The sequence below is a fragment of the Carassius carassius genome, chromosome 7, assembly GCF_963082965.1.
Source record: "Carassius carassius chromosome 7, fCarCar2.1, whole genome shotgun sequence".
Taxonomy (NCBI): Eukaryota; Metazoa; Chordata; class Actinopteri; order Cypriniformes; family Cyprinidae; genus Carassius; species Carassius carassius.
Genome location: NC_081761.1, coordinates 27,175,768 through 27,199,385, shown reverse-complemented (window position 1 = coordinate 27,199,385; position 23,618 = coordinate 27,175,768). Strand labels below are relative to the sequence as shown.

The 23,618-nt window shown below is 39.6% G+C and overlaps 2 protein-coding genes across 2 annotated transcripts; both read left to right on the top strand.

The window, feature by feature from the left end:
* The first annotated feature begins 17,735 nt into the window (after positions 1-17,735).
* Positions 17,736-19,816, top strand: hmx1 (H6 family homeobox 1). Its single transcript, XM_059553269.1, has 2 exons — positions 17,736-18,347; positions 18,906-19,816. Exons 1-2 carry the CDS (start codon positions 18,077-18,079, stop codon positions 19,496-19,498), a joined length of 864 nt encoding a protein of 287 aa, XP_059409252.1. The 5' UTR covers positions 17,736-18,076; the 3' UTR covers positions 19,499-19,816.
* A 1,344-nt stretch (positions 19,817-21,160) lies between these two features.
* Positions 21,161-22,606, top strand: hmx4 (H6 family homeobox 4). The gene is made up of 2 exons (XM_059553268.1): positions 21,161-21,509; positions 21,610-22,606. Exons 1-2 carry the CDS (start codon positions 21,305-21,307, stop codon positions 22,122-22,124), a joined length of 720 nt encoding a protein of 239 aa, XP_059409251.1. The 5' UTR covers positions 21,161-21,304; the 3' UTR covers positions 22,125-22,606.
* Positions 22,607-23,618: the final 1,012 nt, after the last annotated feature.

Genomic DNA, 23,618 nt, shown 5'->3' with positions numbered 1-23,618 from the left:
GAACTAAAAGTGTTCAGTGACCCCACACAAACACCAAAGGTCATAGTGAGGAAATAGAAGCTGACAACATCCATACCTCATGGAGACCTCTGTATGCCAGCCTCAAAATCACAGAGAACAGAGGCACTGCCGTGTTTAACTAATGACAGCACTTACCACACTTTGATATATATGGCTACAATTTTCCTTCTGAAAACTGAAATTGGAAATCGCTGCACAGAATCTACACCTCACTGCATGATGGCTGAAAAGGAGTACCAAGATGCGGTTAATGATACCCCCCCCCCCCCCATGGAAAATCCACCTTTATAAAGCTCTATTTTAAGTATACATGCATAAGGAAAGTACATAGATTTTAGTTCATCATTATAAATTATTTTCAATTTAATATAAATGATTTAATTATCTATAAAGTGGTATAGGTAAAGGCAATGAAGGAAACATACATAATTTATATATTACAAAGCAAAAAATTTCTGTTAGGGACTAAACAAACTAGAGTCATTACAGCATACATTAATTTAGACAAATGATTCCAGAATTAGAGATGCCTCTGGGGGTCATTGACCAGTCGAAAAAACTAGATTAAAGATTACAGCTAGCAATTAATGAAAAATACTAACCTGCTACTGCTTGTTAACGTCACTATGACCTGAAGCTACCCCAAATTCAGATCTGGCAAGAAAATGTAATTTACGCTTTCAGTTAAACCACTTTTTATTTCCAGGGTATTATTTAAAAATAAAATAAAAACCCTTCAGGGAAAAAGGTTTATTAGCCTGTAATGAATCAATAAACATATTCAAAAACAAATAAACAATGCACATATCATTTAAGAGGGACAAGGTTTCCAGTATTCGCATTACACATGTAATAAAATATTATTAGAAGTAATCAATCTTTGGGTTCAACTATATTTTAAGGTGTCCTTATTACAGTGTAGTTATACATTTAAATACAGCGTAATATTAATTAACAACATGCACTTACTATACGGTCAGGATTAGGATTTGGCATAGCGGTTACTTGCATGTAATTATGCATAATTTATTGTTATTATAATAGTAAGTATGAATATGAAGTGTAACAAGGACACCTTAAAATAAAGTGCTACCAAACTTTGTTTTGCTATATGTTGCGCAGGAAATCTTAAGTCAGTTAAAAGAGCATTAAGAAATAAGAAAAAAAAACATTAATGTGAAGGAAAAACACACAGTATGAATAATAATAATAATAATAATAAAAAACTATGAAACTAGTTTGTCATATACAAATAATAGTTTATATTATAAATTGACAAATTATTTTGTGGTTATAATAATTCTTTATATGTACATGTAATAAATGTAACATATAAAATATTTTAACAATTAAAAAAAGTATTACCTTGAAGAAGATCTGAGAAGATGAAAATGTTGACCAAATGAGAATGCTTAAATGTCCAGAAATGTTCTCCTAAAATAGGTTTTATTGTTATTAATTAGGCTAGTGTTGTCCTTTATAGTTGTACAATTTGCAAAAAAAATGTTTTTAATTATTATTATTAAATGTTGTCCTTTCAAATGATTTGCTGGGGGTGGGCTCCAATGTCAATAAGATATTCTGAATTGAAAATAATAATAATAACTTGTTGAGACTAATATGACAATTAATGTTGCTTTGGATGCTTGAAGTCTAAGTGTATTATTATTATTATTATTATAATTCAATATATTATTTTAATTGATTTCCATTATTTAACATTTTATCATTATTATTATTATTATTTAATTGATCCATTATCCATATCATAGCACTCAATTGCTCCACAAGTATGTTTCTATATCAGTGTTTTCCATGACAGTGAAATACATAAGAGGTTTGAAGATTAGATCATCAAATTTTTTCTTTCTTTTTACCCAAGAGGCCCTTAAAAAGCAAGTCTCATCCACCAACATTACTTTAGTAACATTCTACTGCGAGAAAGAAAATGGTGAGCCAAAGTTTGGAAGTTATGTTAAAGTATTTAAATTCTCATCAATTAATTAAAACCACTTAAAGCACCTTTAAACCAGCAGTTGTTTTCATTGCCTGACCTACATGGCGAACAATAAATATATATAATTATTCACATTTCTCCTTACAAGAGGTAAAAGACAAGCAGCAAAGAAGGGGGAGAGAAAGATTCACACAGATATGATGTTGCATGGATAAACAGACAGCTACAAAACATACAAAAAGACAAAGACAAGATATAAGACATGAGAAATAGACAGAGCACAGAACAGAGATGCACAACACACATAAAACCCAAAGAAACAGGGCGAGAAGAAGGCTCTAGCGCAAAGCTGCAGAGATTGTGTGAGAGGAGATACAGAAAGAAAAAAGCGAGAGGGGAGTGGCCTATCAGCGACCGAACTGGGCGGGGCAGGAAACTTGCGTGACAAACAGAGTGAAAAACTCCTCTCCTCTGGGCAACGCATTAATACCACTGCCTTTCATCTTTTCTGTCGCTTTCTGTTAACCCAGTCCTGCCTCCACTCCCCACATCCATCTTTAATCACCACTCCGCAAACAGGCTCACCAATTACCACAGTTAGGCTGGCCAGGCCTGAGCAATCCATCCCCAAGAAGCAGAGATGGAGGAATGAGTCGGTTGCTCTTTAAATAGTATACTGATTCACCATCAGGCCCTCTAATACAGTGAGGTAATGTCGTTTCTTCTGTCTTTTTGAATAAAGTTGCCCATTAGTTATAGACTTGTCGACTGAAAGAGGATCCCTCCTGACATCTAGAAACCTCCCTTTTCTTCTCAAAAAGAGATGTTACTTATAAGTCAATACAGATGGCCTTGGCCTTGGAAACTTCAAAGCCAGTGATGTGACCAAACCATGCAACTGCAGCCATGTTTAAAATAGCTTACAATAACCTGTTCTGGAAAAAAATTAAATAAAAATTGTCTGTTGAGGTCACATGGTGTCATTTGCTCCCAAGAATGGCATAGTGAGAAGTAAAGAGGTATAAGCTAATTAACCATAAGAGCTGCAGGTATGACCTTGCGTCTTCACATCCTCTTTCTCCTTCTTTTGCTTTCTCACGCGATTCCTTCATCCAGCAGCAGTTCAGTAAAGCGTGCACTGCATCTCCCCATGCAACAACCAGTTAATTGTCAGATCAAATAAACTCAGTCAAGGAGATGGACTCAGAAATCAGAACCTGGGCTCAGGATGATAAATCAGACATGAAAAATGACAACACATGCATAATCCATGTGAAGTCTCCATATTAATATTTAACATCAAAAGGCATTGATTGTACATGTGGTTTAGATGAAATGCCCTGCAAAATAATATTTATTTGGTTTTTGATTATTCGTGGTCACGTGTGGATCTGCTAGTGAAAAGAAATACTACACACACACACACACACACACACACACACAAATAAATGCCACAGCTAAGAGGCTTTGATATATTTTCTATGAAATGCCTTTTCATAACACTCATAAAAACAAGTATTAAACATTAGAATAAAAAAAAAGAATCTCTCTTTTGTCTAAATTCTTTCTTATTGCAAAGTGTTATGCAAAATGGCATTAACTAGCAAATCCTTTAAAACGATCTAATTGTAAATAAGCATATTATTTCAGTTGTAATACTGCAAAATCGCTTTTTTTTAATTAAAAAGGATTTATTTATTTTTTTTGCATTCACTTACAGTTCTGATAGTCAACATGCAGCATTTTTGTGAAATAAATTATAAACCTAGCCAAGCTCAAACTGATGTTATATAAAATTTCAAAACTAAACAATAAATTCTGACTGCTACTGTAGCTTTTTCAAAAACTTTAAAACAATAACTGCTGCAACACAGATCATACTTAGTAAATATATATAAATAAATATATATATTTCTCTTCTATGCATTTACATATTTTGCTTTAAGCATTGCAATTTTTAGTTTGTATTTAAAAACCTCACATTTTCACCTCTTTGTGGCAGCATGATGAGCTGGGGTTGACAGGGGGCAACGTAGCATGAAGAGGTTAAGCAAACAGACATTCTTCATTAAAAACCTCCAGCTGATAAAGAAGATAAACTGACATTGTAGGCCAAGCTGAAATAATAATGAAAATCATGCATTAACTATTTTATTAGAGAGTATGCTACTATTTTACTCTTCTATAAAATAATTATGTAGCAGAAGGTGTGTTCAATTGAACAAATACACAGAATCTAGAGTAACTAAAGCAATAACTATAAAAATCAGTAAGTAATTTTTAGAGGATTTTACAAGATTCAGTTTATACTTTTTTGTATGTGTGTGTGTGTGTGTGTGTGTGTGCGTGTGTGTGTGTGTGTGTGTGTGTGTGTGTGTGTGTGTGTGTGTGTGTGTGTTGTGTGGGATAATTTGTGCATTGCTTACTGTCTCCCATTATTTGCATTAAAATAAGCTTGAACACAAACACACATAAAAAAAAACACAAATCGTACTGTTTCAGATATATAGAACAATGACTTATCATGAGTAACATGCCTTGCACACATCAATCTTAATACATGACCTCAATACACGATGAACATAGATAAACATGCTGTATGGATGATTATAGAAATACTATCATATACCATCAAAACAAATTAATAAATTACTGTAGTTATGCATGGTTAAATGCCATGCATGGGATCAAATTGTGTTATATGTTTCCTTTAACACCAATTATGAAATATATTTTTCTTCATTAAGCCTTTGTTTTAAACATTTGCAAACTGATGTTGTATTAACCACAGAGGCAAGTCAGCACAAAACTTCAGCTGTGCCTCCGCCCATATATCAATTCCAATTTCACGGTGACGACTCAATCCAGGTCCAGACCGCAGAGAGCACGAGGGCGTTCAGGCTGACCGCACCACTAAAGAGCGACAGCAGATGCCTGGACCTTAAATGTGTCTGATGTCAATGTGGAGTTTAATGGGTCAATTGAAGGGTCCCTGTAACAGAAGCATAGCAGGGTGAACCTGAACCCGGCTACTGTCTTTTATAGAAAACAGTAAACAGTCCTTAACGATCATACAAAAGTCATGACTGACTGAACTTTAGTCTGTACACAAACATGATGCATGCCATCCATCGGTTCAGCCGAGCATAGAGACCAACATTACTGCAACAACACAGAAGCTGTCCTGAACTTGGCTTATATGAAAACTAATCTTTTTGTCTTTGTAAAAACTTGCAGAATCACTTGCCTGTTATGGCTTCAAGATTTCTTAGGTTTAACATTTATTCTACAAAAGAGAAGTTATTGATAGCCATTGCTGCACTTTTTGTTATTCTATTTAAGAACTTCGTATTAACCAGTCATTCTTTTGTTTGTTATAAGGGTCAGTGTCATGATTTTTATTTTTTAAATTTATATAGCATATATTAGGTTAATTTCCTATACACAATGATTTGAATTAACCTCCATGAACATGTTTCTCATTTCTAAATGTAATTTTATATTTTTTGAAGGGGCATAATAGTCAAAATAGTGATACTGGACATGGATATACTAATTAGGAAAAACAAACTCTTAAGGAGTATGATTTAATCTATTATTATTATTTCTTAGAAATAAAAATGTTTCAGCTAACTGTAGATTCACTTTAGTTTTCATGCAGTAGTTTTTACAAAAATGTGCATAATAATAAATGAATACAAAACAAAAACTGCAATGTGATATGCTCAAAATTATGTAGTGCAAACAATAAGCAGAGTTCCCTTTCAAGGGAACTTCGAACTGCGTCCTCTGAGGGGACACTATGGGGAACACCTCGTCGTGACCCGTGTCTGAAGCATACTTTGAAAAACGCCAACGTGTTGGCCGGCGACAGCCTCTGACGTCACTACCAGCGCGACTATAAATACGCGCCCGTAGGACCCGTCACTATCTTCTTCGTCTTCATTGACTGTTTTGTTTGAAGCGTGCATCTGAGAAACGACCAAAACGGTAAGAGCGATCTATTATTGTTGTCATGGCATCCACTAGCAGGCGTTTAAACAGTGTGTACATCCGTGTCAGTGTTATACGGCACACACACTCTTTGCGTCTCTTGTTTGGGCGGAGAGCACGCGCGTGATGTCCTCGAGGGGGCAATCTGCGTGCACTGCGAGCGTTTTTCGGTGAAAAAGCTCCTCTCTCGTTTGCCTCTCTTTTCGAGGAAAGAGGGACAGCCATCTGGATCCCGCGGCTCAGGACCCGCCGTTGCTGAGGCACGGAGGAGGATGAGCTCGGGGGGATTACAGGTGGATCTCGCTGAGGAGTGTAGAGAGGGACTTTTTTTCCTTCCACACTCTCCGGTGGCAAACGAGAGAGAACTTCGGGAGGAAGATGCGTTGTCATTAACCCTTTCTTGTACTGAAGTTAGTGCTCTGCTGGGTTTTTTCCCAGGAAGAGCAGGAGATGTCTGAGAGTGGAGAAGAAGCTGAGGCTGAGCCTTTCTCAATCCTCCTGCCCCTGCGTATGGGGAGCTGTTAGCTGCAGAAGTCGAAAGGGAATGGAAGAGGCCGTTTTTCTCTCACATCCATCGGTTTCAGCATACAAGTTATGCTGATATCGGGGGCATGCACGAAAGCGGCTATGAGAGGATGCCCCCTGTAGGGAGATGCTGGCTAGCTATCTCTCTGTGGGGGAAACGTCCTCTCTCAATTCCCCCTTTTTTAGATTCTGCTTAAATGGCAAAACATACGCAGCAGCAGGTCAGGCGGTGGCTTCGTTGCACACGATGGCAGTGCTTCAGGCTTACCAGGCTGGCCTGCTGAAGGACCTGGATACCGTCGAAAGAAAGGAGTCCAGGTCCGAGGCCGAACAACACAGGGGTCCTGGCCCATCTCGATCTGAGGATCTTAGATGGGCGCAGAAGGCTAGTGTTGCGGCTCGCGCTCCTCCCCCGCCTACGGGCAGGGGCAAGAGGAACCGCGGGTCACGGTGTGGTAAGCAGGGTCTGAGGGACATGATTCAGACGAGGCTGCGTCCTCGCCCGGGTCAGAGCGGTAGGAAGACCTAGTAGCTCCGGATGTTTTAACCTCTGTTTTAACCTCTGTTTTTTGTCCTCCCCTGCCTAATTCCCCTGTAGCCACCAGCTTTCCACCTGATCGAGGTTAGGTGGACAGTCTCTCACATAACAGTCTCCTACCTGGACCGATGATGTTTTTGGTTGGGTCTATGTTCATAGCAACCACCTTATTGATGGTCCGGACCAGAAGGGGGCGCCCCGCAAGCGGGACTCCAGTACAGGAGGGTGGGTGAGTACGTAACCCTTGCTCTACCTGTTTATGGACGTTATGTTGCTGGTGGTTATATGTCTACTAACAATCTCTGTGAGTTTCCTTTACAGTAGCTAGGTGGCCAAAGAATTGGCACAGCACTGCAGGGAATTCCATAGATGTCCGGCCAGGTCACCCTGAGGGGCCGCCTGGCCGCTTGGCGCATCCGGGGAGGTGGTGGTTACGGCAAGAAGCTCTGTATTTACTGCCTCAGGTGATGCTCCCCTCGCCTAGAAAAGAGGGTTGGAGCTCACCGCTCCCGTGCGATCCAGCGCCTTTGTGATGCTTGGGAACCTCTCTGTACACACGCTTGCCTGTGTACTTTCTCAAAACCACATAGTGGTCAGTGTGCACGTTAACGCTTTGCGCACTGTCTGAAATCCACGTAAAGTGGTAAGTGTGCACGCAAGACTCTGCGCACTTTCTGAAATCCACGTAAAGTGGTAAGTGTGCACGCATGACTTTGCGCACTTTCTAAAATCCTGTACGGTAGGGGTTACGCGCTTCGCTTCGTTCCCTTTCTTATGATGATTAGCCCTGGGTTCCATTGGATTCATTCAACCAGTGTGTATTTGTTATACACCTCAAGCATCGCTTCCCTCAAACATGAGGGGCTGGGTGGACTCCCACATATTGTGGTTATCAGGTGGTAGGCTTCATCAGGCCTCCCTGATGGTGAGCTCCCACATACTGTGGTTGCCAGGTAGTAGGCCTCACCAGGCCTCCCTGGAGATTTAGCTCCCACATACTGTGCGTCTCCACTAAATAGCATATTGTGGTTTTTTCAGATAGTAGGCTTCACCAGGTCTCTCTGAAGGTGAGCTCCCACGTTCGGTGGTCGCCAGGTAGTAGGCCTCACCAGGCCTCCCTGGAGATTTAGCTCCCACATACTATGCATTTCCACGGGGTAGCATATTGTGGTTTTTTCAGATAGTAGGCTTCATCAGGTCTCTCTGAAGACGAGCTTCCACTTACTGTGGTTGCCAGGTAGTAGGCCTCACCAGGCCTCCCTGGAGATTTAGCTCCCACATACTGTGCGTCTCCTCTATATAGCATTTTGTGGTTTTCAGATAGTAGGCTTCACCAGGTCTCTCTGAAGGTGAGCTCCCACGTTCGGTGGTCGCCAGGTAGTAGGCCTCACCAGGCCTCCCTGGAGATTTAGCTCCCACATACTATGCGTTTCCACGGAATAGCATGTTGTGGCTTTTTCAGATAGTAGGCTTCACCAGGTCTCTCTGAAGACGAGCTCCCACATACTGTGGTTGCCAGGTAGTAGGCCTCACCAGGCCTCCCTGGAGATTTAGCTCCCACATACTATGCGTTTCCACGGAATAGCATATTGTGGCTTTTTCAGATAGTAGGCTTCACCAGGTCTCTCTGAAGACGAGCTCCCACATACTGTGGTTGCCAGGTAGTAGGCCTCACCAGGCCTCCCTGGAGATTTAGCTCCCACATACTATGCGTTTCCACGGAATAGCATATTGTGGCTTTTTCAGATAGTAGGCTTCACCAGGTCTCTCTGAAGACGAGCTTCCACATACTGTGGTTGCCAGGTAGTAGGCCTCACCAGGTCTCCCTGGAGATTTAGCTCCCACATACTATGCGTTTCTACGGAATAGCACATTGTGGTTTTCAGATAGTAGGCTTCATCAGGTCTCTCTGAAGACGAGCTCCCACATACTGTGGTTGCCAGGTAGTAGGCCTCACCAGGCCTCCCTGGAGATTTAGCTCCCACATACTGTGCGTTTCCTAAAAAGCAAGCTCCCGCGATTTGTGGTTCTCAGGTAGTAGGCCTCACCAGGCCTCCCTGGAGTCGAGTTCCATATTGCTTTCAGTTTCCACTGAGGTGGTTATCTGGTAACAGATAGTAGGCCTCTCTAGGCCCCTCTGTAGGTGAACTCCCACATATTGTGGTTATCAGGTAGCAGGCTTCACAGGCCTCTCTGAATGTGAGCTCCCACATACGGTGGTTGTCAGGTACCTTTCAGTACACACGCTAGGCCTGTGTACTTTCTCAAATCCACATGGTGGTCAGTGTGCACGTTAACGCTTTGCGCACTGTCTGAAATCCACGTAAAGTGGTAAGTGTGCACGCAAGACTCTGCGCACTTTCTGAAATCCACGTAAAGTGGTAAGTGTGCACGCAAGACTCTGCGCACTTTCTAAAATCCTGTATGGTAAGGGTTACGTGCTCCGCTTCGTTCCCTTTCTTGGGATGATTCACACCGGTGTTCCTTGGGCTTCATCCAACCGGTGCGTACTTATTGTACACCCCAAGCCCCCTCAACTTGGGGGGGGCTGTGTGGGCAATTCTCGGGTAGTTCAGCAGGGCTCCCCTTTTCTGAAAGGGTCACCTATGAGCATGCTGCTCGGAGTCTTCCTCTCTTGGGAGACTGATTCCCGGTTCTTCAGAGCGCTCCAGTACCACATACTGTTTGAGACGCTCTGTGAGAGCAGGCATCCTGCTGAGGCCTCCAATTGCCTGCTCCCGGGCCATTCTTCTATGAGCTGCTCTGACAGAGTTCCACGAGAGCCCCTCCTTAGAACAGTATTTGTAAATCCATGTTATGTGAAGTCTTTGCACACTTTCTGAAATCCACATTGTGGTAAGTTCGCACGCTAGTCTCTGCGTTCTTTCTAAAAACCCTAGATGGTAAGGGCTTCGCGCGGCTGCTTTGTGCCCTTTCTTGAGTTGGTTTAAGCCCCGTTCATCTTGGGCACCACTCCACCTAGGTATCCTCGGATACCTATCTAGAACAGGGCGCTGCTACTAGAGTGCTGTGGGGACAGCCCTTTCGGCAAGTTTTGCGAAAGCTAGCAGTAGCCCCTGTGTGACAGGCAAAGACTTGGTAGAGGAAAGTGCCAGGCTCTTAGCCGTATCCCTTTAAAGGAATCTTAGTGATTCCAAGCCTTTAGCTCTACCCCGGGCCAGGGCCCTACAGGATAAGTTGGGTATGTAGCTTAGGCCTTTGGCCGTAAGGGATAATGTCATAAGGCAGCCGTCAGACCGTCCCAGGGGCGACTCCCGGTGAAGAGAAAAGCGGTAGAGTTGGTACTTAGTGTTTGCCATGATTCTGGTCTGCACTCCCCTCAGCATGGCGGCGTGGGTATACTGTTCCCCATAGTGTCCCCTCAGAGGACGCAGTTCGAAGTTCCCTTGAAAGGGAACGTCTCAGGTTACGAATGTAACCATGGTTCCCTGAGAGGGAACGAGACACTGCGTCCTCTAGCTCCCTGCCATGCTTCGGACGCAAGCTTCACGAAGAAGATAGTGACGGGTCCTACGGGCGCGTATTTATAGTCGCGCTGGTAGTGACGTCAGAGGCTGTCGCCGGCCAACACGTTGGCGTTTTTCAAAGTATGCTTCAGACACGGGTTACGACGAGGTGTTCCCCATAGTGTCCCCTCAGAGGACGCAGTGTCTCATTCCCTCTCAGGGAACCATGGTTACATTCGTAACCTGAGACGGTATTCAGAACAACATCATTTATAAATATTATTTATAAATGTTTTATATCACAAAATTCTATTTAATAAAATAATAGATACACACAAGCCAAACTAAGATACTCAACAGCCTAGGGTGTGTTATGCACTAGTTAGCAGAGTAACATAAATGTCTGGATGGTTCTGCATTCTTTTAGCATACTTGTCCTCTCTTTGATTTTCTGCTTATGAGGAATTCTGAAATGCAGACTTTGTAGTACATTCATATGGGAATGTGCTCTTCTGCTAATGTGCCCATGACAATATCTAGGAAAAGTAGTGAGATAAACAACAATTACACATATTTGACCTGCATTACTGTAATCCCACCAATAGATGGGGTTTGTAGTCACCCCTTATGCCCCTTCAAAGCCATGACAGATGTAAAGCATACTAGAGTTTTTCAGATTGACCTGTGGAAATGCAGCATTGGTACAAGAATGATACTTGCATTAGTGGACAGAGCAGAAAGAAGAGGCCAGGTCATTCCTATAATTGATGGATTCTAGAGTGAGGAGATTTGTTAAGGAGAAAGTTATTTTTAGTGTTGTCAAAGGGGGAAAATATAATTTCAAATTTCACATTCTAAAAAACGTATCCACACCGTTACATGACATTTTACAGTGCAATGTATAATGGTGGACGTTTAAAGTAAATAAAAGAACAACATGCTATAGCAAAAGATTGACATTTAAAAATAATTTTAATAGATATGTAAAATCGATTTAGAAAAATAAACAAGCATTTTCATATCAAGTATAAACTAAGACAATAAGGTTACTTCGTCTGATGTAACCTTAATTACATTTTTAGATAAGTCATCTAAAAATAAGAAAAAGAGAGAAAAGATTATTACTAATACTTTGTTCTTGGAGTTGCTTTGCCTCCAAAAAAAAAAAAAATTAACTTCTAGCAAATCACATGATTTAGACCAAATTTCAATATAACAGGGCAAAATGGAGTTTAAGATGCATAAACAAAACAAATGTAATGGTTTTACATACAGTGCCGTGCAAAGGTATTTGCCCCTTCCTGTTTTTTTTTTTTTTGCATATTTGTCACACTTAAAAGATTCAAATCATCAAACAAATTCTAATATCACACAAACATAACCCGAGTAAATACAAAATGCAGTTTTGAAATAATGATTTCATTTATTAAGGGAAAAAGCTGTCCAAACATGCCTGGCCCTACGTGAAAGAGAAATTGCAGCTTAAATCTTATAACTGGTTGTGCCACCCTTTGCAGGAACAACTGCAATCAAGTGTTTGCGTTAACGGGCAAGGAGTCATTCACATCGCTGTGGAGGAATTTTGGCCCACTCTTCTTTGCAGAATTATTTCAATTCAGCCACACTGGAGAGTTTTTGAGCATGAATGGAGAGTTTAAGGTCATGCCACAGCATTTCAATCAGATTTAAGTCCGGACTTTGACTTGGCCAAACCTTAATTTTGTTTTTCTTGAGCCATTCAGAAATGGACTTGCTGGTGTGTTTGGGATCATTAATAATAATAATAATAATAATTCATTATATTTATATAGCGCTTTTCTAGGCACTAAAAGCGCTTTACATAGACCGGGGGTATCTCCTCATCCACCACTAGTGTGCAGCATCCACCTGGATGATGCGACGGCAGCCATATTGCGCCAGAACGCCCACCACATACCAGCTTACTGGTGGAGAGGAGACAGAGTGATGAAGCCAATCAGCAGATATGGGGATTTTTAGGAGGCCATGATGATCGGAGGCCAATTGGCGAATTTAGCCAGGATGGCGAGGTCACACCTCTACTCTTTTCGAAAGACATCCTGGGATTTTTACTGACCACAGAGAGTCAGGTCCTCGGTTTAACGTCTCATCCGAAGGACGGTGCTTGTTGACAGTATAGTGTCCCCATCACTACACTGGGGCGCTAGTACCCACACAGACCACAGTTTTTTCTGAGTTTTCTCAGGAGGTCTCCCATCCAGGTACTGACCAGGCTCAGCCCTGCTTAGCTTCAGTGGGAAACCGTTCTTGGGCTCCAGGGTGATATGGCTGCCGGCCATATCATTGCATAACCCAAGTACGCTTGCACCTGAGGTCACAAAGTGATGGCAGGACATTCTCCTTCAGGATTTTCTGATAGAGTGCAGAATTCATGGTTGCATCAATTATGGCAAGTCGTCCAGGTCCTGAAGCTGCAAAGCAGCCCCAGACCACCACACTACCTCCACCATGCTTGACTGTTGCTGTAAGAGCATTAATTGTTTGTTATTTCTTATTGGTTATTCATGGTCACGTGGGCACAGGTGATCACTTCCGTTTTCGTTATTATTTCCTTTGTCAGATTGTTTGGTAGGTGGGAAGGGGCGAGGAGCGAGAGCCAACTTTCTGTTGAACGTATTGCATTGGTCTGATCATGTTTTATATGCTTTAATAAAAAGCGAAAGCACGTTAAGATCGTCAGTTTTCCTTTGATGGGAATGATGGAGTGTGAACGAGTCACAAACCCACTACCTAGCCTCTATGTGGCGATTGGATGCCGCTAATAGTTGCTATGATGTTCTTTTTATGAAATTCTATGTTGGTTTTACACCAGATGTAATGGGACACACACCTTCCAAAAAGTTAATCTTTTGTCTCATCAGTCCACAGAATATTTGCCCAAAAGTCTTGGGGATAATCAGGATGCTTTTTTGGCAAATGTGAGACGAGCCTTTTGTTCTTTTTGTTCAGCAGTGGCTTTTGCCATGGAACTCTGCCATAGATGCATTTTTTTTTTTGCCCAGTCTCTTTCTTATTGTTGAATCATGAACACTGATCTGAGGCAAGTGAGACCTGCAGTTCTTTAGATGTTGTTCTGGGTTCTTTTATGACCTCTTGGAGCTGTCATTGCACTCTTGGAGTAATTTTGGTAGGCCAGCCACTCCTGGGAAGGTTCACCACTGTTCCAAGTTTTCTCCATTTGAGGATAATGGCTCAGACCATGGTTCGCTGCAGTTCTAAAGCCTTAGAAATGGCATTCTAACCCTCTCTGGACTGACACGTCAACTATTTTTTTTCTATCTGTTCTTGAATTTCTCTAGATCAGCCAGGTAGGTTTGGACAGCTTTTTTCCCTTAATAAATGAAATCATCATTTTAAAAATGCATTTTGTATTTACTTGCATTATCATTGTGTAATGTTAAAATTAGGGTAGCACTTTATTTTACAGTCCTGTTCCTCATGTACATACTATGTACTTATTATAGTAATTACAATAACTATGTAATAACTTGATACTAACCCTAAACCTACCCCTAAACCTAACCCTACCCCATGTAGTTACCTTGTATTACCAGAACTTTCTTAGATAAATACATTGTAAGTACACTATAAGTACATGTTAGTACACATACTGTAAAATAAAGTGCAACCAAAATTAGTTTGATGATAAGTGTGACAAATATGCAAAAAATAAAAATAAATAAAATAAATAAATAAAAAAAACAGGAAGGGAACATTTTCACGCCACTGTATTAAAAAATAAATAAATTGAAACATAATTGGGGACATGAGAATACTAATCATATTAATCATTATGAATATGTTAATTGTGATATATGCATTCGTGCAAACCATGTGGCATTAAAAGGTTAGTTAAGGGTTAATTAAATTAAAACTCACCCTCATGTCGTTCCAAACCCGTAAGACATCTATGGAACACAGTTTAAGATATTTTAGATTTAGTCCGAGAGCTTTCTGTCCCAAATCTAAAATATCTTAAACTGTCTTATGGGTTTGGAACGACATGAGGGTGAGTCATTAATGACATAATTTTCCTTTTTGGGTGAACTAACCCTTTAAAGTCCCATTTATGTAACATCTTGTTTAAGATATGCAGTATTTTTCAAGTGGTACATGGATCTTGTACAAATGACCCAGCTGTGAGAGCATTATAGTCATTATAGCAGTAGCATTATAGCAGTATAGTGATATCTTGACTGGATTAATAGAGGAGACTAAAGATCATATAGCGCTAAATCACCAGGTTGTGACAGGTTGGATTGAGAATCAACATGAAGTGGGTCATATGCTAATCTGTCTTTTAGCCTTTTGATACTCTCGATTCATATAGTACTGTATGTCCCTGAAGAGACCTTAGACTGAACCATCACAACATGCCCAGAGGAAAATACACAAGAAGCTAAACAAACAGAGGCTGAAATGAAGGCACAGTGGAAAACCATATCTTTTCTTTGATTACAATTCCTTTGGCCTGGTTTCCTTTTGTGTCCCATCCTAGGCAGGAAACATGGTTATACCATTTGGTAAAACAAATTTTTTTCATGATTATTAGTAGAATAAGATAATGTGTATTAAAAAAGAAAACGTAAAAGAGAGAAGAAAAAGAGGGGGAGAGCGAGAGCGAGAGGAGAGCATTAAAGGTCTCAATACTGGTCACCAGTGTGAAAAGGCCATGCCAGTCTGGATAAGGATCAGTGGTGTTATGTGCCCATGAGGCAAGGGGATATCTGCCCTCACATACAGGGGGTCGGACTTGGTGCCATATCAGAGAGAGTGCTGAAATACACAGTAATATGAGCTAAATAATCTCTGCCTCTCACTCACAAGCTAAAGAAGAAGCAAAAAGTAAGGAAAGAAGAGAAGTGAAAAGTCAACCACAGTCAATACATCAAAACCTCAGTGAATGGGTTAGATTTGTGTCCATTGTTTAAAAGGCAAACAGGCATCACTGTCCACATAGTACACATTAGACATCATTTTACAATTAAGGATCACACTGTGGATTTTCAAACATGAAGCCTGTTTCATTACAATAAATGCCTGTGATTTTGCTTTTTTTCTGTTGATGCCTGCTGCAGGATATCAATCCAATCAGTGTATACAATATTTAGGTCTTTCTCTTAGACTAAATTTAATCTTCCAAGGTAGTTGCTTATGTTTTTTTTTTTTTAATTATAAGTAATAAAGAAGAAAAATATATACAAAAAAATGCTTAATTTAAAAGCTAAGAAGACTTACTCGATTAGTTTTTGCTGAAACTATTATTTTAGAACGACCACAATCTGTCAACGAATACAACAACTAGCTACTTTTATGCTATATATTCGTTTGTAAAAGAAAAGCAGGAATATACGCCACTCCGTTGACAAAACTGTTTATAACTAGTGTATATAAAATTCGATTATTCTTAATTTGGTCATTTTAGGAAATAGAAACCTGCACTTTAAAAAGCAAATTAGAAAATCTGTTTAATAAAACCCTAATCAATAGCAGTGACGTAAAAGGGAATTTAGCGCGTCAACACTGTGATTTAAGGTAGGCTAATGAAAACTGTCAAGCTTGTTACGTGTATACGAAAATCTTAAAATGCATGTGTAGCCTACACAATTTGTTTTCATACTTTTTTTTTGTCATCAGACGAAATAAACTATGCTTCACGTAATTAAACTATAGTTAAAACTATAACTAACATAATAGGCAATGAGCTGGCAACTTTATCCTATTATCATTATTATTATTTTATTATATGAACAACTAGAAACACATAACAAAAAAAAAAACAAAGAAAACAAAAAGGCTTCTGAAATAAATATTAAACTGTACGAAGCCTATCCCAATAACAATTATTTTAGATAGTTAATTGATCCATTTAACAGGTCGCAAGACAGCAAAAATAATAATAATAAATAAAAAAATACTCAGATATTAAGAAATCGTCCATAAGCTCACTTTCAAAATACTGAAATCGAAAAAATATAGGCTATATTTAAATATATGTGTGTATATATAGAATTTTGTGTATTTATGTGTTTTATAGCTACTTCTCCTAGTGCTTCACATTTCAAATTGCAGGTTTACAGTTCTCAATTTCTATTAAAAATGAAAAATTACGAAAAAGAACGGAAGACAATAAGGGTGTGTATACCCATAAATAATTACTGAAATAAGTTTATGCTGGGTTTTAAGCCAGAACGTTATTTAGCATATTTACATAGGATTTGCTCTCAAGAAACGGTAACGATCACAGACGTCAAATTACAGATAGGCCTATTTTACATATATAGAACCAATAAAAAGAAAATGTAACTACAAAATCAAATTATAATCATAATCATAATTATATTTTATTTTCATGTAGCTACAATTATTGTAAATGTTGATATTCACAAAGATGATTTAAAATGTTTAGTCAAATAACTGAAAAAATGTCTGTCATGTGATAAAATCACATGGTTTTAAAACCAAGTTTAAGATACAGTATTTAATATAGCCTAACTGAAACAAGACAAATATCACGTTACACCGAATGAAAGTAGGCGCGTTTTTTAAGAATCAGGTAAGAGCTATCCATTTACAATTTTAAAGAAAAAGAATTTGACACTACATAATATTTTCATGCTTTCAGCGCTTAACAGGCCCAAAACCTCGATATTACTGGAAAAAAGCCTATATTTAGGATATAGCTATTAAATCAACCCCATTATCTAAATGATTTCAAACTGTTCTGTTTTTCTATTTTCTGTGTCTACAAATGCTTAAAAAAGGCCATATGGGCTATATGCTCTCAAGTCTCTGATTTAAATAAAACCAAATGCATCAATGTAAGCTAATTATCCAGTTATAGGCCTACTGTCAGGGCCAGGAACATATTTATTGCAAATTAGCTTAATAAGCTTGATCTATAAAGCCCGGTGTTTTACATATGAGCTCCAAAAAATCCTTAATATTTTAACTGTGGCTAAACATATTATTTGACATATTTAAATGCATTATGCGAGCACAGCATATCCTGGGATGTCCCGATGAAGGCTGTCTCATTGCCAAACAGTGGCGTTTGCTGTAACGTTGTGATGGAGCGAGCGATCCGACCAATAGACGGAGCAGCATCCGATTCTGCGAGATCCCCGGCTGACGCGATGCGCTGAACCACTATCTGTATTTTGATTTGCTCCCTAATTGACCCAAATAAAGCCTACTGTGACAGGGGTTCCACCGGCCCTGAGGCACGATCAAAAGGGAAGTCGAATTGAAGCCGGTATTACCCTTTCACGAGTAATCCCATTTGCTATTGTGCTCGTCCAATAGCAGAATGCCCTCCGCTCGTTAAGCATTTTACTTGACTTGGATTCTTCTTTACCACAGACCCGCTTCTCTCTGTACACTGAGCCGTGGACGGACGAAGGATTTCATCCTGCTGAAGCGATGGTTGAGCTGGGATATCCGGAGAGGAAGGATTCGTTACTTTTTGCTTAGAAATAGGCTATTCGCGAATCACCCCGCTATTGCTGTGGCTAGTAGGCTATATTTGTACGAGAAATGCATGACAAAAGCCATCAACAGCATACTTCCACCACATCCAGGGGCTCGTCGTTTTTTATCGAGAATTTACTTGGCTCTTGTAGAACAGAAAAGTCCGTCCGTCCTTTAAAGGATAATGATGGCATGGAGCGAGAGATGGGTCTTAAGCGCGCCACTAAAGCGCATCGCAAGGAAATGTGCAGTCAAGCATCCAGCACAGGCTTCAAGACAGACATGTGTCGGAGCACACAACCACCTCTGGAGAGGCATGAACGGGAAACATCAGAGAGTAAGTTACTGGATACACAGATATCGTATAAAACTCATAATTATGTTAAACATCGTAAATGAAAATAATATAGAGATTTTTAGTCTGAACTGATATCTAGGCCTACATTAAATAGGCCTAGTCTATTTAATTCAAATGAGAATACAAGCTCCAATGGATTTGATTCTTCTTGATAGAATAGGATAAATGGCGCATTATTAGTTTCCAAATGAATAATTAGGCTATTGGGCTATTTCCGTGTTGGTGTACAGCATCAGTTAACCTATGCTACGTTTTAAGCCTCGTTAAAACCAACAAAGGCAACTCGAAGGTGCGGAACAGCCGAGTCGCAATGAAAACTTAACAAACTCGTTAAAGGCTTAAGAGTGCAAATGGTTTGTCTGATTCTCTGTAAAGCTGTGAGAGCCACAGGGAGAGAGTTGGCTGCGAAGACACACCAATATTGCATATTTGGGAACAGATTTTTTATATCACTTTGGCAAACATCTGTCTGATCAATTAGGCTATAATAAACATGCATTTCTCCAACACTTACGCGTTCAATCATTACTTTATCAGGTCCAAAAGGAGAAACCCTCCATTCCAGTGAAGACTGCCGCAGCGACAGAAACAGCCTCGTGGCCTCTGAGCTTCTTGATCAAGCGGTGGACCGAAAAACGAGCGAGTGTGTGCTTGATGAGGGTGAGGACGCTCGACAGCTTTTCGACGAGCGCTCCGGTCCCGACACTTCGGAGCTAGGCTCGGCCAGGAAGAAAAAGACCCGAACTGTGTTCAGCAGAAGCCAAGTCTTCCAGCTAGAATCCACTTTCGACATGAAGAGATACCTCAGCAGCTCTGAGCGCGCCGGCCTCGCGGCCTCCCTGCACCTGACCGAGACGCAGGTCAAAATCTGGTTCCAGAACCGCAGAAACAAATGGAAGAGACAACTGGCCGCGGATTTAGAGGCTGTTCATTTTAACCACAGCTCCCAGCGGATTGTACGGGTGCCCATCTTGTACCACGATAAAACGACACCCATGTCGACTCTCAGTTTTAACGTGTCTCAAGTCTCGCCACCAATCGTGGGCTTCTCAAATCCAGTGAACTATCCTTTATCATCTTTTTCTCATTCAGTTAATTTAATGACATCGCAAATGACAGGCCTTGTCTGATTGTCTGAAGTATTGACAAGTGGTCCAATGACAGTTAGGCTATAATGATTCTGAAAGGTGCAATAACTTATATCCTGCTGGAAACTGATGTCTCCTGTGTCCAAAGAAAAGAAAACACCTATCACAAAATCACATGAGAAATGACAAGTTTGTGTTAATTGTCACTGTTACCTGTCTATAGTCTGTGCATGGGCCCTCACATGTATGTAAATATAAGGGCAACACTTGCTTTGTGCAAATATATTTTTTATTCAGAACCACTGATTTGTAAGTTTTGACACTTTTTCACATTATAAATGTAAATAAACGAATCACTTTAACGCAAGTATGGTTTTCTTACACGTGTTCTACTTAGAGACTATGCTAGAAGAAATCAAGATTTTACGGGACAGCGGAAAACCATATATGGCCTAATTCGTGTATCAAGCAAAAATATTTCCACAGGTGTCAAGATTATCTCGATTACTTTTCTCAATTTAAATCATTAAGCTACATTTTCACAGTAAATCAGTGCAGCACTATTATTCACAAACAAAAAGGTGTGGTTTAAAAATGCCTTGTCTGCACATAACACAACAGAAATTGAATTGTACTTGAATTGGATATGTCCAGGTAAGCATGGAAGAGTCCGATTGCTGGATAATACATGAACACAACAATTAAATATCAAATATATAGGCTACATATAGAAATAATTCCCTTTACAAGTACTCATCTAGGCCCGCAACTACAGGCATATTTAGTTTCCTATTTAACAACAGAAAGAATAATTATATGAAAATATGATTTAGCAATTTTAGGACATTGTTTTATTACATTAAGACATACAAAATCATATAATTATAGTTAATAATGATTTCATATGTATTTAATGGTCCATTTGTAAGTCCTGGTTGATAATATGCTTAAAAGACAATGAAATCTTAATTGTGGTGACGGACTAAAGGTTCAGTAAAATAATATTTATTACAAAATTATCGTCCATGAATGCTTTCAGTGTTCAAGAATTAGATAAATTATTAAATGCCCCTGAAATATCAACTTATATAAAATCACTAATGGAAAATGTAAAGGGTATCGTTAATTTTTTGTAAGAGTGATTGCACGGCCAAGATATAGTTCAAAATAATAATACAGGATGTTTCTGCCACAAACACCGCAATAAAATAAAAACAGTTATTGAAATACTAAATGCAAAAGACAGCGAAACTTTGGTAAACAAACAATAGGTTACACATATTTCAACATTTGGAATTATCTCGCACACATATGAAGTGCAAGAAGCAAAATCATAATTTTAACGTTGAAGTTGCTAGAACTGAAAGTTCATCTAAAAATAATAATAATAAAAAAAAATAAAAAATAATTAATCACCTAAGCTACACTGACTGACCTCCCTTTGTTTTCGAATTGACACCCCGCAAGCGTCATCAAAGGAGCTAGAGAAGGCCAAAGAGGCAAAATACGCGCCTCTTACTAAAAGCTGAAATCTCTTTCCTTTTCTTAAGAGCTCTCATTAAAAATAGTAAGCAGTGCTGTTCACATATCGAAGTATGTGTGCCAGATGTCTGGATAGGTCTGAGCTCTAGCTCCCACCCTCCTCTGCCATTGGCCGCCGCGCTGTCTGATTCTCGTGACCAATAAACGATGGAGAATCGTGTTCTTCCGGTCAGTGGACTAACAGTCTAGGCGAGCGCAGCAGCACTGCAAGTCGTGGAGCGATGGTGCTCGGTGATTAGAGACGTTAGTTTATGAAACAGCAAAAGGGAGACACGGACGACAAAGACCCCGCATCTAACGGAGAATATGAGCAAGGAGGACGCGTCATGTCGGCCGGCTTCTTTGAAGTTCACCATTGACAACATCCTCAACTCCAAGTCGAGCAGCAGAAACTTTGACAGCTGTCATTCAAAGACATCGCTCGTAATGTGTCGGGATGGTTGTCTGCATCATCCCGGAGAGAGCGAGGGTCCATGCAAAGAAGGGTCAGATGCACGATTGCACACCATTGGTAAGATACTGCTTTTAACTTTGTCACAAATCTGCATTCAGTTATTATTAGTTGTACTCTAATTTTGAACAAATATCAATATCATCTGACTGGCTTTCAGATAAAGTCAACAGAGAGCGAGATGGGACTGTGGACGCGCTCAAAACCGTCGACACGCGCAGCGAGAGCGCGGACAGCTGCGACGACGGGCAACAAAAGAACAACAGCAAGAAGAATAAACTAATGACGAAAAAGAAAACGCGCACTATATTTTCAAAAAGACAGATCTTCCAACTGGAATCTACGTTTGACATGAAACGCTATCTGAGCAGCGCGGAGCGCGCGTGCCTGGCGAACTCTTTGCAGCTTACCGAGACTCAAGTAAAAATTTGGTTTCAGAATCGACGGAATAAATTAAAAAGACAACTGTCTACTGAACTGGAGGGACCGACGAGCGATTTCGGTGATGTTGGAAAGACGGTGCCGCTGCCAACTTTATATACTAAAGAGAATAATCTGCTCGGAAGGTGCGTGCTTCCAATGCCTCTACCAGTCGTGTATCCTGGAGGTAGCGCGCCTTACTTTTATTTCTCAAACGCCAGCAAGTATTTCAGCCTGTTTGATGGAGATATATGACTTAGGGCCTAGAAAAGACCCTCGCACAGGGGACGCAGTAGCTCTAATAACAAAAACTGACAACACGGCCCAATTCAAATTTTGATAAGCATTGTCGGCCTTTTTGTGTGTTTTGCTGAGAACATTGTTCAGCTATCGGTCAGTAAAGAAGCTGGCTTGTATTTCTATGCAAAAGCCTATATTATTTATTGTATGCTGTACAAAAGTTTATATAGGCCTAAATAATAACACCTTGCATATTATAACCCGATTACAGTGCATCAGCCATACTGTCAGAATTGCCAGTGCCAATCACTCTGTCACATGGCAGGACATCATACCACAAATGTTTTACTGTTTACATTATCATTATTATTATTATTATTATTATTATTATTATTATTATTTTACATCTCCACCAAAGAACGATTATTGATGCATGCATTTGTATTTTAAATGGCCCTCTAATTTCAAAATGAGCAATTAAAACGTATTTAAGTGAATGTATTGGTTATTTTACATTTAACGCATGTTTGTATGTTTATTCCTTTTTATCGTTTTCAGCATAACCTTGCCAATTAAGAAGGCTATACTACCAGAGTGTCATTAAATATTCTGTTTTACACTTGCTTCAAAAGAAAACTTTTGTGTCCTGGCTTTTTTGTAGCTATTAGTAGCCTAACTTGTTGGGTTTTATCCATTTAAGAACGCTCTAGTGTTTTGATACTGAATCCGTTATAACTATCATTGCAAACTAGGTCAGACTCACGGGTTTTTATTAAACACGTGAGTCTCATTAACAATGTTTAGAGGCTCATGTTCTTGAGGAATTATCTATGACAAGCCAAAAAATCTCACCGGAAAACAAAGTTCCGAAGACCAAGCCTATTATACTCGTAACACGTCTTAGGGTTACAGACCTCAACAGGCTGCTTATACTATTCCACCTGAGGAAAGTATATATCCAATAAATATGTAAAAAAATAAAAATAAAAAAATAAATATATATAAAACATACATTGCCTCAATAAACGTTCGTGAAAATAGGCATTACAAAGTTTTACAAACATGCATTTTACATTCAGTTTATAGTGCTTTAATATAAATCAGCCTGCTTCACGTCATAACCTAATCTTGGAGCAAACTTTACTGTTCATTAATACATTTTAAAATGAATATCTTAGATTGGCCTAAATTAGTTGTGAGAGCTCTATAATAGTAATATATATATATATATATATATATATATATTTTATTCAAATTATGTGCCCCAGTTTGTGCCCCAAACTGTCTAAATAATTTGCGTGTACGCGAGTGGGGTAAAAACATCGATGTTAGGCCTATATTTTAAATAGAATAATTTTGGTAACGGTTAGGCCCACAAATTCACATTTCTAGTGAGGTCATGTTAGGCCAAGGTACAGTTTCCACTGAAAGAATGAATCTTAAGAAGGTGTCTGTTGTCATTTGGGTCCTGCTCGTCAGCTCTGTGATTCACAGATTCTTGACCTAATT